Source organism: Andrographis paniculata, unplaced genomic scaffold (assembly GCF_009805555.1).
Source record: "Andrographis paniculata isolate CXL003 unplaced genomic scaffold, ASM980555v1 Contig65END, whole genome shotgun sequence".
Taxonomy (NCBI): domain Eukaryota; kingdom Viridiplantae; phylum Streptophyta; class Magnoliopsida; order Lamiales; family Acanthaceae; genus Andrographis; species Andrographis paniculata.
Genome location: NW_026137601.1, coordinates 2,461,488 through 2,479,399, shown reverse-complemented (window position 1 = coordinate 2,479,399; position 17,912 = coordinate 2,461,488). Strand labels below are relative to the sequence as shown.

Sequence of the window (17,912 nt, the reverse complement as noted above, 5' to 3'; positions counted from 1 at the left end):
CTCGGATATTTGGGGACCTTCGCCCGCTGTGTCTATGAATGGTTCTCGTTATTTTGTGATTTTTATTGATGACTATTCTCGTTTTACATGGATTTACTTTCTGCGGCATCGTTCTGAACTTCCATCTATTTATATGACCTTTGCTAAAATGATACATACCCAATTTTCCTCTACCATAAAAACTCTTCGCACAGATAATGCTTTTGAGTATACTGATTCATCATTTCTTAGTTTCTTATTTGATCAAGGTACTGCTGTCCAACGCTCCTGCCCATACACTTCTTCACAAAATGCTCGCGTTGAACGTAAACACCGACATATCCTCGATACAGTCCGCACCCTTCTCTTATCTGCCTATTGTCTGGATCGCTTTTGGGTGGAAGCCGCACTTACTGCTGTCCACACTATAAATTGTGTCCCTTCCTCTGTCCTAGGTAATGTCAGTCCTTTTGAAAGACTATTTAATCGTACCCCTCATTATAGTCTTCTCCGCCATTTCGGTTGTGTCAGTTTTGTCCTCCTCCCTCCTCATGAGCGCACTAAGTTAGAACCTCGCGCGCGTCTGTGTTGCTTCATAGGATACGGGTTAGAGCGTAAGGGTTATCGTTGTTGGGATCCCATTTCCAATAGGCTACGTATTTCTCGTCATGTCACATTTTGGGAGGATACTAAATTCTCTTCCTTGTCCCACTTCTGAGTCCCCTTTGATCGTTCGTCTCCGTTCTTTGCCTTGTCCTCTCCACCTCTATTCCCCTCCGGTGACACAGCTCCGTCTCCGTCTCCCGCTCCTGACGCTGTCCTGGTTGCGCCTCCTGAACCGCCGCTGATCCCCGAGCCTACTCCTACTCTCGACTCCGATACATCACCACCACCAGAGCCTGACACGACTTCGATCTCAGCCCCTAATCTTGGCCCTCGTCGTTCCACTCGGGTTAGTCACCTTCCTACTCACTTACTTGATTATCACTGCTTCTCTGCCACCTTGTCCCATCATGAGCCCAGGTCCTTTCGTGAGGCGTATGCGGATCCGTTGTGGCGACAGGCTATGTCTGAGGAGTTGCAGGCTTTGGAGAAAACCCATACGTGGGATATGGTTGATCTTCCCCCTGGCAAGAAAAACCTATTGGCTGCAAGTGGGTATTCAGAATCAAAACTCACTCTGATGGATCCATCGAGCGCTACAAGGCGCGTTTGGTAGCCAAAGGCTACACCCAGCAGTATGGTATTGACTATGAGGAGACATTTGCCCCGGTTGCTCGTCTCACCTCTGTCCGCTGTCTTATCGCCATCGCTGCCGCTCGTCGGTGGCCCCTGCATTAGCTTGATGTCAAGAATGCGTTCTTGCATGGTGATTTATCCGAGGACATCTACATGTCTCCTCCTCCTGGTTTTCCTACCTCTTCCAAGGTATGCAAACTTCGCCGTGCCCTATATGGTTTGAAACAAGCATCTCGAGCTTGGTTTTCGAAATTTAGCTCTGCTCTACTCCAGTTTGGCTTTACTTCTAGCGATCATGATTCGGCTCTCTTCCTTCGACGTGGGTCAGCTGGAATTACTGTTTTATTGCTTTATGTGGATGACATGATCATTACGGGAGATGATGCATCAGGTATCTCCGAGTTGCAGGCTCATCTACACCGCCACTTCGAGATGAAGAGTTTAGGGCCTCTTCGGTACTTCCTAGGACTTGAGATCTCCGACACCTCTGACGGATATTATCTCTCTCAAGCCAAGTATGCCTCCGACCTCCTATCTAGTGCCGGTCTCACTGACTCCAAGACTGCTCCTACACCTCTTGATTCTGACTGTCATCTTACTCCGATGGACAGCGTTCCCTTTGATGATCCGACTTTGTTTCGTCAGCTGGTGGGAAGTCTGATCTACCTGATTGTCACTCGACCGGATATTGCTTATGCCGTCCATATCGTCAGTCAGTTTATGTCTGCTCCTCGGACGACTCATCATTCTGCTGTCCTACGGATTCTCCGGTACGTCAAAGGTACCCTTCTTCATGGGCTTCATTATTCTGCTCGTTCCTCCTTAGTTTTGACCGGGTATTCTGACGTTGATTGGGCGGGAGATCCCTCTGATCGCCGCTCGACCATCGGGTTTTGCTTCTTCCTTGGCGACTCGCTTATTTCATGGCGCAGCAAGAAACATACGGTTGTCTCCCAGTCCAGTGCAGAGTCCGAATATAGAGCCCTTGCCGATACCGCTGCCGAGCGGCTAATCTCGGAGTGCCTCAGCCCTCTGCCACTATTATCCATTGCGACAGTCAGAGCGCCATGAAGATTTCGACGAATGATGTCTTCCACGAGCGTACAAAGCACATTGAGATCGACTGTCACTTTGTACATCATCACGTTGCTCATGGAAGCATCTCCTTGTCTCCTATTTCCTCTGCTGATCAGACGGCCGACGGATTCACCAAACCTCACATTCTCGGCCGTTTTCAGTCATTTTTGAGCAAACTCAAGTTGGGTTCCACCGTTCCACCTTGAGTTTGAAGGAATGTTAATATATATATTGTATATATATTTTATATATTTATATATATATCCTACATAATATATCTCTTGTATAAATATAATATTGTACCCTCATTGTGATTTAACAAAAAATAGAGTTTATTCCATAAATAGTAACAAACGAAGTTGTAAATCCTCCATATAATTGTCTTCAAATTGAAATTGAATCGACCTAAACAGAATCAAATAATCCCTTTGAAAAATAGAATCTGTTTTACTTCAATTTAAATCAAATATAATTTATATTAAATTTTGTGTTTATAAAAATAATATAATGTTTTCTGTTTACAATTATACACTAAAATTTAATTTTATATTTAAAATATACTTATATTACATCAAATAATTATTTTAATTTAAAATTTTATTTATTCTAACTTCAAACCCAATATCCAAGGAAATACATTCGGGAAGTTTCCGAAAAAAAATAAATAAATAAAAAAAAAGAAAAAGACATAAAGTTGTGTTTATCTCTTTTGAAATATTGTTACCATACAAACAAAATATTGCATATAATTTTTATTTTTATTTTAAATACGAAAAAAAATATTAATACAAAAATTACAAAAATCTAAAAATAAAAATCTAGAACATTCCAAAATACAAACAAGCAGAAATATTACGCTGTAAAGTTACAGAGGAGTGATTGTGTGGGGGCTATCTGAGGCCCAAAGGGCTAAATAAATAAAACCATTCGGTTCAAACTCGCCCTTAAATCAGTCCACTGCACACTCTTCCCCTTCCTCCCTCCCTCCCTGTATCTGATTGTGTCCATAAATCGGGGTTAAAGTGAGGGCGAAATCGCATCAATCAGCGCAATCGGTGAGGAATCTCGGTGCCCGCAGGCTCTGGGGTTGGATTATCGCGCAGCTTCAATCGCTTCCTGAAGTAAGTTTTACCTTTTCGTTGCGGTTGTTTATTGTTTGTTTAGGCTGTGAGAACCAGTGGCAGCATTGCGTCTTTGCATGTATTATCTTGCTGTATGAGGTTTTGAATTGGACGAGCTGATAAGGGGTTTGGATGAAGAGACTAGGGTTTTGGGATTGATGAGTTTTTTATTCAGTTTCTCGCCTATTTCGCGGCATTTAATCTGGCTGATTGAAGTGAGCTATTTTTATTTTTTTTTGTGCTACTTTACCTGTTTGTTGTTCATATATACAATTGTGCTGTTTCCTGTACCTGGACGTCGATAATCAATGTGAGATTTCTTTTCAGGGAGGAGCGCTGCGGCTAGTTTTGATTTGAGCGACTGTTAGAGGCTTGCAAAGATGGCAAATTTAACTCTAACTGGAATACTTGAAAAGGTTAGTGATTGGAACCTATACGTGTAGTTTATACTTCTGTTTGTTGCTGTTTGCTAAATGCATTAGTCAGAGTAGAGTAACTAATCAAGGAGTCTTTGTATACAGATGACTGGAAAAGATAAGGATTACAGATATATGGCAACTTCGGATTTACTTAATGAATTGAACAAAGAAGGGTTTAAAGTAGATACTGATCTTGAAGCAAAGCTGTCAAACATTGTCATTCAGCAGCTTGATGATGCAGCTGGTGATGTTTCTGGATTAGCTGTGAAGTGGTATGATCAGGGCTTCCTTTATGCTTTTCCGTACTCTTTATGGCATGTTTTCTTTGTGGTAGTTAATGATCTTCATGCGTAAACGGACACGTGGTGCTGATGAACGAGAATCCAAAGGGAATCTTTAAGACCACGTGCGGTTGGTACATGGTTTTCCGTGGGAATAGAAATTATGTGGATTTCATTAAATACATGTATAATGAGATATTGAATAGTCTTGAAACCAGAAGATTTGATATTCCTCCCTTGTTCTATCTTAAAAAGGAAATAAAATATTTGCAATATGTGTAAATTTCAAGTTTTAATATATCGATTATCTATACCAAAAATTTTATTGGATATTATATTTTTTTAAAATGAAGAAAAAGTAAATAAAATGTCATTGTTTTACTGCATAACAAAGTTTTTAACTTCTATTCCTATTTCATATCATACACTATCATTTTATCATTCCTTTCACTGTCGCTGCGCAAACATACACTTAATGCACCTGCTGTGATATAGATTTCCTTCTAATATGACTTTTCATGTTTGATGTTTCAAGAAAAAAATTCACATGATCCCAAGTTTATACAAGTCTCGAAAATTCTGCACGACCCCTCTAGTATCTACCTGAAAAATGCTCAATTTTTTTGTGCTAGTTATCTTACTGTTGATGTTTGTTTAATTACGAATGAGTAACATTGTGCTTTATACATGAACTGTAGTCTTGCTCCATTGGTCAAGAAAATTCACGAGCAGCGGGTTCTTGAAATGACCAACAAGCTTTGTGATAAACTGCTCAATGGGAAGGAGCAAAACCGTGATATTGCTAGCATTGCTTTGAAGACCATTGTTGCGGAAGTTCCTACCTCAACTGTTGTGAAATCTGTTCTAGTTTCAGTTTCACCTAAGTTGATACAAGGCATAACTGGTCAGGTAGGAAAATTATGCATGTGTATATTTTGAATTTAGCAAGCTAACCAATTCAGTAACTAGCTAGTCTAATTGAGTTTCCGTTTATTTTACTAGTTACTGTTACCATTTTGCAACTTTACTATGATTTTATATTGTAGATATTAACAAAAATTAAGAAAGAAAAACCTTTGCAAGTAAGTTTTGTTAGCCTCAGCTTGATCTTGTATAAATAAATCAAATCTGGTGTTATGATAAGATTTCAAGTATTTTAATGACATATCATCTTGAATGTTTTTTGTGTGTTGAAAGTGTGTCATATTGATTGCATATATATGTGTGTGTATATTATGTATATTAGAAATATATTAATAGTTATAATGCAAGTCATGCCCTGGTGCCATGCACCATGGCATGGCACAGGCCCTGCGCTGTGCTGTGCTGTAGGGGGTGCCATTTACAACTATGATTCCTCTAGCAAGGTCTAGAACACTGTATGTGTGTTTTATGTGTTCTCAAATATAAGTGACCTCAATTAGATCTGCTCAGATGATCTCAAAAAATGAGTCATGGAGTTTCTTGAAGATAGAAGTGGACTCAGTTCTTTAAGTCTGCTTCCTACAACTTTCCAGTATTACAAGCTGAAGAAAACGCTACTATATTTGAGCATGGTTTTCACAAATATCTTTTCTTTTTGCCCAACATTGTGCATATATTTTTGTTACAATGGAATACTTGTTTCTTTCCATTTCCTAGGGGATGAGCACGGAAATCAAATGTGAATGCCTTGATATTCTTTGTGATGTTCTTCAAAAATATGGCAACCTAATGGCATCAGATCATGAGGTATTATTAGGTGCATTGTTGCCCCAGTTGAATACCAATCAAGCCAGTGTTCGTAAGAAGGCTGTTTCATGCATTGGTAGGACTCAATCTGTACCAAGAATTTTCCATGATAATATGGTCCTTCCATTTTCATGCATCATTTCATTTAATGATTCTATTGGCTAATTTAATTTAGAATTTTTGCTGCAGCATCACTTGCTTCAAGCTTGTCTGATGATTTGCTGGCAAAGGCTACAGTTGAAGTTGTTCAGCTTTTGCGAAAAAAGTCAACAAAATCTGATATTACCCGCACAAACATTCAGATGATTGGGGCTTTGAGGTAACTCATAAATTTGTGTTATTTGGGTGGTCAGTGATAGAAATCCCTATAACTTTCTGCTTCAAAGACTTACCCTTTTATGCTTTGGAGTCTAGAGAATTGTTCTGTTTGATATTATCTTTGAATGTTGTTGTCTTGCAGACATTGCATTTTCTATTTTGATGTTACGATCTTTTTGAGTTTTATGAATTATACCCGCTCACTTTTTATGACAGATACTCCTACGATCCTATGGTTTCCTACACCCTTATGATATATTTCACTGACTTAACTGACTTGAATATTGTGATCTCTTGAGCCTCAGGTTTTCCTACCTAATTTCTGCTTAATTTCACTGCTTAGACTAATGGCCATCATCTCAATGTGGGAACTTCTGCTATAGATATTATAAGTTCCATATTGGATTAGTTTGGTGATATATGACATGCATTATTTAGTGAATATATGTATTCATCATCTTGAATCAGTCTGTATGGCTACTGATGGATGGATGCCCAGTTTATTGGTTCAAGGGTTTTAATACAAGATAATGATTTTGCATTAGAGCTCTAAGAATCATAAAGGAAGTGTGTGGCATGTGACTTTATGCTGATCCCAATCAAATGTGCCAAAGAACATGAAATAAATGGGAAAATAGGATTAGTCTGATTAACAAGTCTCTATTGTGACTCAGAATTCGTTCTGATTCCTGCTCTTGATTCTGAAATTATTTTTGTACGAGAAATTTTACATATATGGTGACCTGGTGCATGATGCTATTTTTTGTTTTTTCAAGTCGTGCCGTTGGCTATCGCTTTGGTCCACACCTTGGAGACACAGTTCCGATATTAATCAACTACTGTAATAATGCATCAGAAAATGATGAGGAACTTCGTGAATATAGCCTACAGGTACTCTGATTTTTTGTGGTGTTATTTCAGTTCTTTTTTGTTACGACTTACGAGTAATGTTATGCAGCTTGGCTTTTGAACATCATACATGTTTCTAATATTTTAATCAACTTTGCCTTGAGCTTTCCTTTATTTTCTGTTGCAGGCACTAGAGAGCTTCCTGCTGAGGTGTCCCAGGGATATTTCTCCATATTGCGACCAAATCTTACACCTTACATTGGAATTCCTCAGCCATGATCCAAATTTCACTGATAACATGGAGGAAGACACAGACAGTGAAAGTTACGTGGAAGAGGAAGATGAGTATGTTGTCCTTTTATTTGTTATAATTATTATTTTTTAAATTTAATTATGTCTGTAACACTTTCTGCTAATGGGTCATTTATGGCTTCTGTAGTGAGAGTGCAAATGAATACACAGATGATGAAGATGTCAGCTGGAAAGTTCGGAGAGCTGCTGCTAAATGCTTGGCTGCATTAATAGTTTCTCGCCCCGAAATGCTCTCAAAATTATATGATGAGGTATGCGTGGATGTGGTTTTTAATATTACTGCCTGTGCACTTTTCATGTACTTTGTTCCCATGTGCTATTTTTTTCCCTCTAATTTGGAGATAGTAACAATGTTTTAGTTTATGTTTTCGGATTTATTTATTTTTGGCACTAAAATAGCCTATATGTGTTGTAGATTATTAAAAGAATGTATATGTTTGATTAATTATTAATATATCTTGAATCTACTATATATATTGATTTAAATGTTATATATATATGATATTGAATATTAACTGAAAGTGGGATGATGTGTTAGTTTGTAGCTGTAAAAGCATACAAATATGTTGAGTTTTTCCTTTTAGATTGTATGAGACAATGGGTGTGTTTTTTTTGTGAGATAATTTGAAGGAATATTTTTTGATGTGAGGTACGGGGAATTGTGCAGAAAATATAAAAATAATAAATGTGGGTGATTTATTAATTTTTTGGGGAATTGTGTAGGAAAAAAGATCAAAGTGAACAAACCCATTATTTCTTATTATCTCTATGATTTGCAATTATATTTTTTCTGCATTAGAAAAGTGGAGAATTTTGGTTTTTGTTTACCTGAGGTTCTTTTTTTTTGTGTGTTTTTGTATCTTTAGGTTTTGATGTTTATCAGTTGAAATAGTGGTTGGATGGAAATTGGGAGATTGAATACTAAAAAATTGGGGAAAAAATCTGAAGTAAAAACAAACCTTTATTTTTCCTAACATAGCCACACTCTTTTATTGTTTTCACCAGGAAATAGTAAACCTTCAACTTTTTACATGTTAGTAGAGCTAGGCTTTCACCCCATTTATGGAGAAACATCTAATTCAGTCTCACCAAGAGCCTTAAGCAGTTGGTTCCCTTCCATTGTTGGAACTCAGACTTTAGCTTTGTTGGTTTTTCTCCTCTGAACCCCCTATGCTGTACACCCTTACATTTCTGCTTGTCTTTGTTGTGCAAAAGCTTTTAACTGTAACTATTCCTCTTCTTTTGGTCATACCCATGGTTTGATATTGCTTTATACCTGAAAACCATACCTCTCTCTCTCTCTTGTAAAGTAAAAGATTTATATATTGATAAGCCCAAAGGGGACACAATATGAACACAGTTAGGAGCTTAATGCAAAACTCTTCAACTGATAGATTAGGATGTAAAACATCCAACAGCGCAAGTATAGTGAATCTTAGAGCCAGGCTATAATATCTGGCAAGAAAGTTGCTAGACTATTTCCACGTCGTGAAATGTGTTGGAAGACAATATCTGGATGCTTGGAGATACAATTATTGAGTATGCTAGTTTCTTGATATCATAACTTTCTTACTTGCAGCCACTTATCTTTCCTAATTTATTCCTGCATGCTATATTTAGCGGTTTATTCATTTGGTTTAGATTTTGCAACAATTATGGTTTTGGAGCCAGTTGTTGAATAAGAGCATTGGGCTATGGTTGATACATATATACACATAATGAGAGAGTGATAACATATGGAAATATGTTCTGTTAATCCTGCATTCTTCTGTTTTCGTCAAGCTAATATAGTTGACTGTTTGGCTAATAAAGAGCTGGCATACTTTCTTTTTCAGGCTTGCCCAAAGTTGATTGATAGGTTTAAAGAAAGAGAGGAAAATGTTAAGGTAAATGGAACAACCTGACTGATCCTTTTACAGCTATGAGTTCTATTCTTGGTTTGTAACTTGGCTTAATATGCTGCAGATGGATGTCTTTAATACATTCATTGAGTTATTGAGACAAACAGGAAATGTTACAAAAGGCCAGACAGATTTTGATGAATCAAGGCAAGATGCTGTTCACTTGTTTTTTCTCCCTGCGACAAGAATATTAATAATAAGTTCAATTATTCTTATTTTGTTTACCTTTTTTCACTATTGAATTGAAGGGTGTGTTGCAGAATGTTTTGCCCCTTTAATTTTAACTTAAACTATATGGTTAGAGTGGCTAAAACACTGGTATACCTGCAACCTATATTTCTACATTTAATTGGACTGCAGTGGCACAAAACCAAGGTATAGAAGGTGGAGCTCTCAACAAAAACAACCTTGATTACTTCATAGCTGGTTGAGGACTATTAGGATTACATTATATGACCTCAAATTGTGCCCCACTGTTCGTACTTAATAGATGATGTGTTATTTAGCAACAACGCTGATATGCAAGCTTTAGGTGGTTAATACGTTTTTATGTTCACATATCTTTCGGTCAACACTCAACATGTCTTGAGTAAGTTGATGGCTTCTAGAAGGGAAGGCAGGGAGATGATCTAGCTGTGTAAAATGTTGTATTACATGTTGCCTATAACTTATGGACTTTTCTGTATCAATTTCTGATTGTGCATCGTGTTTCCTATTTACCTCAAACAATGCTACTTATTCTGCGAAGCATCGTGAAGGCCCCTTTCTCGTTGCTTAAGGATGGCATGTCTCATATATTCTGATGAATCTTTCAATTTTGTTCAGTCCCAGATACCTACTGAAGCAAGAGGTGCCAAAAATTGTTAGATCTGTAAATAAACAGCTGCGCGAAAAATCTGTTAAAACGAAGGTAGGGAGATGTTATGCATATGTTGGTATATGTATATCATGTTGGTTGTCTAAGCCTACTGTGATTTTGTTCTTCAGGTTGGAGCTTTCTCAGTTTTGAAAGAGCTGGTAGTTGTTTTGCCTGATTGCCTTGCAGACCACATTGGGTCACTTATTCCTGGAATTGAGAAGGCATTATGTGTAAGTTTGATTTGGTTGTGTTTCAAGTATGTGATATTTGTTTCTTTCAGTATTTAACAGCAAATTTGTGGGTTTTTTTTTTAAAATTTTTTTTTTGACAGGACAAATCCTCTACCTCCAATCTAAAGATTGAAGCTCTTATATTTACAAGATTAGTGTTAGCCTCACATGATCCTTCTGTTTTTCATCCCTACATCAAGGTAACACTTGAAACTGTTGCAGTAGATTTTACTTTTATTGGTTATTTTACATGTTACAACTTTTGAGGGAATATTGATATTAGCAGTTTGGGTAAAAGAAGACTTGTTTTCCCCATCTATCAAATAAACTAAAAAATTTTACTTTTTGAGTGAAACTAAGGCACTAAAATTGACTATATATTATTAAACCAAAGTAGTGAGTATTGAAGTTTGTCATATAAGGGGATTTGACTCACTGTCCATATACAGTTATACACAATCTATTATAGCGTTGTGACAGTACAATAGATCTTCTTTTGGTCATAGAGTGAACTTAAAACATTATTTATTCAATTGAATCCAGTTGACCCAGACAGATCTATTTACACTTCTTATGATGTCCCAACTCCTTGTCAGTTTAATCTCCAATAAATACCTTGGAAATATACTATGACATTTTCTATTTATCCTCTTGATGAGTCAACATGCATATAATGGTTATTTCTTAAGTTTACATGGTCAAGCGATCTATTGGAAGAAATATTTCAATGCCAAAACAAGGTTTATTATTATTATTTTATTTTCCTGAACAATCAGTATGCAATGTGCATAATTTAAAAGACCATTGTTATGTTGGATTCTGAGAAGATTCCTTCAATTCTTTGGAAACATATTGTTTTGAGCACTAGAATTTGAATAATTTACACCTTTTATTTTACATGTGAGTGAATGTAAAAAACTTTTATGAAAGGTCTTTCTGATGCTTATCTTGGGTGAGTTTTTGGTTAAAAAATTGGAGTTAAGTTAGTGGCTGTTTGTCCTACATTCTGATTTGTGATTTGAACTTATATGAAGGATTTCAATCAGTTAAGCGTGAGTACTAGTCCGTGAAAATCCCTTCTCCTGGTTTTGTTGTGATTGTATAATCGTATGTTTATATTAGGCAATTTCTGCTCCTATTATATGTGCTGTGGGTGAGCGGTACTACAAAGTTACTGCAGAGGCTTTAAGGGTATGTGGAGAGCTCGTTCGTGTTGTGCGGCCTAATATTGAGGTTTGTTGCTTATCTCTAGATTTTATTTGACATATAGATGTTGGGAGATTATTTTTGGGCTTCTAATGTGATTTTGTTGTCCAGGTCTCTGGATTTGATTTCAAGCCCTTTGTCCATCCTATATACACTGCTATAATGTCACGCCTGACTAACCAAGATCAAGATCAGGTAACAGCCTTTCTTTTCTTTGATAGGTTCTTCACTTTGCTTTCATGCCTGATTGTTCATCTCATGCAGGAAGTAAAAGAATGTGCTATTTCTTGCATGGGCCTTGTGGTTTCTACATTTGGTGATCATCTTGGAGGCGAACTGCCTACATGCCTTCCTGTACTAGTGGATAGAATGGGAAATGAGATAACTCGACTCACAGCTGTGAAGGTTTGAAATAACTCTCACAGTTGCCTACACTCTACAGTTTCTAGCATTTTTAATGGAATATTTTTACCATGTTATATATACACACATACACACACAAACATATGCCATTGTTGGGATCATGGTGTTAGTGTTAGAAACATAGTCACCAACTGGAAGACCAACCTAGAGCAATGCCGCACTCTGTACATATTGAAGTTTGACTCATCATCATACAATGCCTATGTCATGCTATTACCTATATCTATAAAGTAATTATAAGCAAAATACACATAATCAAGAAAGATATTACTAATTTTCTTTTGGTGTGTTTGTGTTTTGGTTTTTGGGTGAAATATCAGTTGGATGTGATGTTTTGTATGAAAAATTGATATATTATTATATAGAACTGTGAGGTTGCATGGTAAAAACACAAGGGGAAAAAAAAAAATCAAAGATAAAGTCAATAATATAGCTAATCACTAATCTTGAAACTGCCTAAAATTGTCATTTTTGGTTAACACTTAAGAAAGTGTTCAATAGGGAAGGAAACAATTGAAAGTCCTTTATAAAAAATGGTGGCTCCCCTTAAGGTTGGCTCAGGAATTGAAGATGGACTTTGTAGGTTTCTCAATTGAGACACCATACTAAAATCTTTACATATCTAGCTTAGTGAAACCATGGCACGATAGATTACAATGTTAACACTTATGTTTAGAGATTGCTTTGTTAACATTGTTAGGACTAATATTGTGTGTGCTTTGAACTTTAATTCTTTAATCCTCAAGTATTATATTAGTCCTCTAGTGTTTCTTGTTTCGTTGATTAATTGGAGACTTTCTGGATCTTAACTGAAAGTATCATTGTTTCCTGCTCTACATAGGGTCGGCTGATTTAAGGATATGGTATTTAGAATTACATTCCAATAAGCTGATTTTTAAGGGAAATTTTGAGTGGGAAAGCTTTTAAGATGACTTTGATATTCAAGAGTTCGTTGTTTAGCATATGAAAAAGGTTCATTGTAACTTGAGATGGTGAATGGATTAATTAACATGGATTGAAATCCAAACTTTTGAATCATTCGGGAAAAAGTGCCAATGAAATGAGCAATATATATGATCATGTCTATTGGAGCATTGGATATTGTAGATATGTGAAACTTTATGCCTTAAGGAAATAAAATAGTTTCATTTTCACTCTCTGAAGTGGACTTTGGTTTTTCCATAATCTTACAATAGCATTTGAGTTGATGCTATTATTCCGAGGGACCTATGTGTACAGCTTTAAGCCAATTGTTTATAATTCACTTAATTGAGTTTGTTGAATTTGTATCCCATCACGTTTTATTCATAGGGTCAAAAACACCTGTTTAATTGCATGTTATGCACATCTTACTTACCATTTGTCTGTTGTCCAGGCTTTTGCAGTCATTTCCACCTCTCCTTTGCATCTTGACCTATCATGTGTTTTAGAGCAAGTAATATCAGAGCTGACTGCATTTTTACGAAAGGTAAGAGTTTTCTTAGTTGTCTCACATGTTAGCTTTTCTGGTTATGATGGCATAAAATCTAATAAATTATTTTGTTGTTTTTGGAGGTTAGGCCAACCGTGCCCTAAGACAGGCGACCCTGGGGACACTAAACGCTTTGATTGTTGGTTACGGCGATAAAATTGGTTCTGGTGCTTATGAAGTCATAGTTGTTGAACTTTCAACTTTGATAAGGTTTCACAAATGTTTGCTTTATATTTCTCCGAGTTACATTGATCCATGTAGTTCAAATTTTCGTTTGAAAATTTATTTATTGTTATCTACTTTATTCTTAATTTTTGTTTTTGATTTTCAGTGACTCTGACTTGCATATGGCTGCTCTAGCGTTGGAGTTATGTTGTACACTGATGGCTGACAAAAGATCTGGTCCAAATGTTGGTTTGACTGTCAGAAACAAAGTTCTGCCCCAAGCCCTGACTCTTATTAGAAGCTCACTGTTGCAGGGGCAGGCCCTTCTGGTATTTACTTTTGGATGCTTCACTGATTGAAAGATGTCACAACATGATTTATTCACCATGACACTCCCCCCCTTATTTTTTATTTTTTATAACAGGCACTACAGAACTTCTTTGGTGCCCTAGTCAACTCTGCAAACACAAGCTTTGATGCATTGCTGGAATCTCTTCTTTCAACTGCAAAACCATCAGCTCAATCTGGAGCTGTTGCAAAACAGGCTTTGTTTTCCATTGCCCAATGTGTTGCTGTTCTGTGTCTTGCTGCCGGGGATAAAAAATGTTCCTCTACTGTTAAAATGCTCACAGATATCCTCAAATCTGATAGCAGCACAAATTCGGTATGCATCAACTTTTCTCCCCCCCAGTGTCCTTGGTGGTTGGGTTTTTCTTACATTTAAATATATTAAAAACTACTATGTCTGATGCATGATTTGCAATCTATATATGATTCAATTAGCTATTTTGTGATTGTTGAATGGATTCTCTATGTGAATTTTTTTGTGCTTTTTTGGTGTTAATAACATGCATGCTGATGGTCTTGGCCTTAAACTTTGTCACTTAGTGGTTCTTTGTAAATGTTGCGATTTTGTGAGATTTTTTGGCTACCTCACTTTGTGTTAATAATGGGATGGATTTTTTTGGCATTCTGCAAGCAAATACTTCCATATTTATGTGCTTTGTTTGGTATTTCATAGGTTTTTTTTTTACCATGTTGAAGGATACCCATTGGTTCTTCCTGCATCAAATGACTTTTGTTTTGTTCTGAAATTTGGAACATGTAACAAGACAAATTTTAAGCTCTTTATTACTTCTTTATGTTTTTCCTACGTAATTTAGCATAAGACAGTTGGTTTTAAAGGTTACATCTCTGCCCATCAAAAGAAATAATAATGCATAATTGTGTAAACTTCTTGTCATTTACCTCCTAATAACTATGAGTATACTTCCCCACAGTCCAAGCAACATCTCTCCTTGCTGTGCTTGGGGGAGATTGGCAGGAGAAAAGATCTAAGTGCACATGACCATATAGAGAATATTGTTATCGAGTCCTTCCAGTCGCCATTTGAAGAAATAAAATCAGCTGCTTCCTATGCCCTGGGAAACATTGCTGTTGGAAATCTACCCAAGTATTTACCCTTTATCTTGGACAAAATTGATAATCAGCAGAAAAAGCAATATCTATTGCTCCATTCTTTGAAGGAGGTGAATTTTGAAAAAAATCTGACGATAGCTTATTTTTCATCAACATTACTTTTTAACTCAACCTGCCCGCAAAACTCATCTGGTCACAGGTCATTGTAAGGCAATCTGTAGATAAAGCGGAGTTTGATGAAACTAGTGTGGAGAAGATAACAAAATTACTCTTTAATCACTGTGAAAGTGAGGAAGAAGGTGTTCGGAATGTGGTTGCTGAGTGTCTGGGAAAAATTGCCCTTATAGAACCCAGAAAACTAGTTCCTGCACTTAAGGTATCTTTGTCAAATTCAACTTGTGATGTTCTTATTCCTAAATATGTAGATTTTATGTCATCTCATTCTTATGAACTGTGCAATGTGCATGATATACCCTTGCAGGAGAGGACATTGAGTGCAACTGCATTCACGCGGGCTACAGTTGTAATTGCTGTGAAATACTCTATAGTTGAGCGGCAGGAAAAGATAGATGAAATTTTATACCCTGAGATTTCATCTTTCCTGATGCTTATCAAGGATAATGACAGGGTAGGCTATCAATTTGTTCTTTCGAGTTATACAATTTACTGCATTTTTGTACATTAAAAGAATCTCAAATATTTCATATACTTCGTTTTATTTCGTTGATATCAGGACTGATCTGTGTAGTTCATGATACATTTATCTTTGTGCAGCATGTGAGGCGCGCAGCTGTCTTGGCCTTGAGCACTGCTGCTCATTATAAGCCAAACCTGATAAAGGGTTTGCTTCCAGAACTGTTGCCGCTTCTGTATGATCAAACAGTGATAAAGGTAACTATCTTTTCATGTAACATTCCATTCATCTATCATTTCCATCAAATATAAAATATGTACAGAGGAAGGATTTCAAATTCCTACTTTTGCTTGTAATCTTAATTGCAGTAGTTGCGCAATCAACCTAGCCTGCATTATTTTCATGTCATTTGTTGTGGGTGGTAATAAAATTCTTTTGACGGGATGTCGATCGATATGAATATCATCACTGGCAATTTAATTTAAACAGCAGATGAGACTTTCTTTAGCTTAATTATGTATATGTTCCACCTGAGGAGGTAATTAGAGAAGAAATTGTAGTTGTAATTGGCGTAGGGTGTGCACTATATAACTTGTAGAGAAAAATGAAATTCCTGTGTGTAACTATGTAATTAAGCTTCTTTTTTATACCATAGTGCTTAAATTTGTGAACTCCCTTCTCCTTTCTTCTCTTCTTCCTTGCGGTCTCTCATTTATTTATAGTTGCTGGAATGGTATACGTTTCTTCTCTCCTTGTTAGTCAGTTTCATTTTTGATTTTTTATTTAGGGAAAAGGGAACTATATAGCTTTAAGATAATTAGACATATTTATCTTGCTGTGCTAAATTTATCTGCACTTGGTTCGAAGTTTTGTCGATGTTATTAGTAATATGAACATCATCCATCTTCAGTCTTCATGTCTAAGGGCAGCATAGTATGATTCTCTGCTTCCCCCTGTACTTTCTGCCTGTATATTAAACTATTGCATACTGATTAATATCATGTTTGCAGAAAGAGTTGATCAGGACAGTGGATTTAGGTCCTTTCAAGCACACAGTGGATGACGGGCTTGAATTGAGGAAAGCTGCTTTTGAATGTGTGGATACTTTGTTAGACAGTTGTCTCGATCAAGTGAATCCTTCATCCTTTATAGTCCCGTATCTTTTATCTGGATTAGACGGTGAGATTATCTGTCTGCTGTTGAATTCATAAACTCCATTTAATATCTTCCAGTGGTCTGATGTTGAGCTTCATTAATCAGATCATTATGACGTCAAAATGCCTTGTCATCTTATCCTTTCAAAGTTGGCTGATAAGTGTCCATCTGCTGTGCTTGCTGGTATTTTACTTGATCGTTTCTTTATGTACATAATTCTGAAGCAAAGATAATTGTTCAAGTAGTCATTCGCCCTCACCCACCCTCCATATATTATTGTTTACTTGCATTGCAGTATTGGATTCGTTGGTGGATCCTCTCCAGAAGACCATCAATTTTAAGCCGAAGCAGGATGCTGTGAAGCAAGAAGTCGACCGCAACGAAGACATGATCAGGAGTGCACTCCGTGCCATTGCATCCTTGAACCGCATAAGGTATTATCTATGCTCTTTTGAATTAACATGAATGCTGTATGTATGTATGTATGTATGTATTCACTTGAGAGTTTTGGCATGTACAAGTGAAGCAAGTATTCATTTTTCGTTCCAAGGCCGATAGATAGATTGATACTTACTTACATTCTTTATTCTCTCTCTCACACACATTTGCAGCGGGGGAGATTGCAGTCACAAATTCAAGAGTCTGATGAATGAGATTGGCAAATCCCCGGCTCTATCGGAAAAATACTCATCCATCCGAAACGAGTGAAGGTGGCGGTGGTGGTGATGAGAGAAATGCGGGAATGGTGAGTGTAGTCTTATTATTATTATTATTATTAGTGTAGTGTTTTTGGGGTGATTAAAAGTGGGGGTGTTTTGTCCTACCTTACCCTGTTTATAGGATAGGATAGACCTTGTTGGTTGGTTCTGTAGCGACATGAATTATGATGATGATGATGATGTGCCATTTAATTCTGTATATTGGATTTGATTTGAGATGATGCAGTATGGATTTTTGACATTCTTGTTAGTTTATGCCTTGTGCTGGGAAGGATGAACTAAGTTTGCATCTTATACTATCTATTTACGTATCTATGTGCTTCATTCAGCCCAACCCGTAACTCATACCAAACACAACTTCAAACATGTCCTTGAATTGCAAAATTATACTAATGATTGGTTTT

At 36.7% G+C, this 17,912-nt stretch overlaps 2 protein-coding genes across 2 annotated transcripts; both read left to right on the top strand.

Moving 5' to 3' along the window:
• Positions 1-1,231: 1,231 nt before the first annotated feature.
• On the top strand, positions 1,232-2,289 carry LOC127262368 (uncharacterized mitochondrial protein AtMg00810-like). The gene is made up of 2 exons (XM_051291019.1): positions 1,232-1,407; positions 1,509-2,289. Exons 1-2 carry the CDS (start codon positions 1,232-1,234, stop codon positions 2,287-2,289), a joined length of 957 nt encoding a protein of 318 aa, XP_051146976.1.
• A 938-nt stretch (positions 2,290-3,227) lies between these two features.
• On the top strand, positions 3,228-17,749 carry LOC127262301 (cullin-associated NEDD8-dissociated protein 1). The gene is made up of 29 exons (XM_051290929.1): positions 3,228-3,416; positions 3,744-3,832; positions 3,938-4,107; positions 4,815-5,025; positions 5,758-5,923; positions 6,037-6,166; positions 6,942-7,056; positions 7,202-7,359; positions 7,454-7,577; positions 9,162-9,212; positions 9,292-9,374; positions 10,053-10,137; positions 10,215-10,316; positions 10,418-10,516; positions 11,439-11,549; positions 11,634-11,717; positions 11,787-11,927; positions 13,321-13,413; positions 13,505-13,626; positions 13,748-13,910; positions 14,006-14,245; positions 14,862-15,110; positions 15,200-15,376; positions 15,482-15,628; positions 15,775-15,891; positions 16,645-16,813; positions 16,895-16,972; positions 17,085-17,223; positions 17,401-17,749. Exons 2-29 carry the CDS (start codon positions 3,797-3,799, stop codon positions 17,495-17,497), a joined length of 3,657 nt encoding a protein of 1,218 aa, XP_051146886.1. The 5' UTR covers positions 3,228-3,416; positions 3,744-3,796; the 3' UTR covers positions 17,498-17,749.
• Positions 17,750-17,912: the final 163 nt, after the last annotated feature.

What these genes read in the sequence shown, in the direction of transcription:
- LOC127262368 (XM_051291019.1), top strand. Translation starts at nt 1,232, where the DNA reads ATGAGGAGACATTTGCCCCGGTTGCTCGTCTCACCTCTGTCCGCTGTC. An exon ending in GTTTTCCTACCTCTTCCAAG is followed by an intron (nt 1,408 to 1,508) that starts GTATGCAAACTT and finishes CTTTACTTCTAG; the next exon opens with CGATCATGATTCGGCTCTCT.
- LOC127262301 (XM_051290929.1), top strand. Translation starts at nt 3,797, where the DNA reads ATGGCAAATTTAACTCTAACTGGAATACTTGAAAAG. An exon ending in CTAACCAAGATCAAGATCAG is followed by an intron (nt 11,718 to 11,786) that starts GTAACAGCCTTT and finishes CATCTCATGCAG; the next exon opens with GAAGTAAAAGAATGTGCTAT. An exon ending in ATGATCAAACAGTGATAAAG is followed by an intron (nt 15,892 to 16,644) that starts GTAACTATCTTT and finishes TCATGTTTGCAG; the next exon opens with AAAGAGTTGATCAGGACAGT.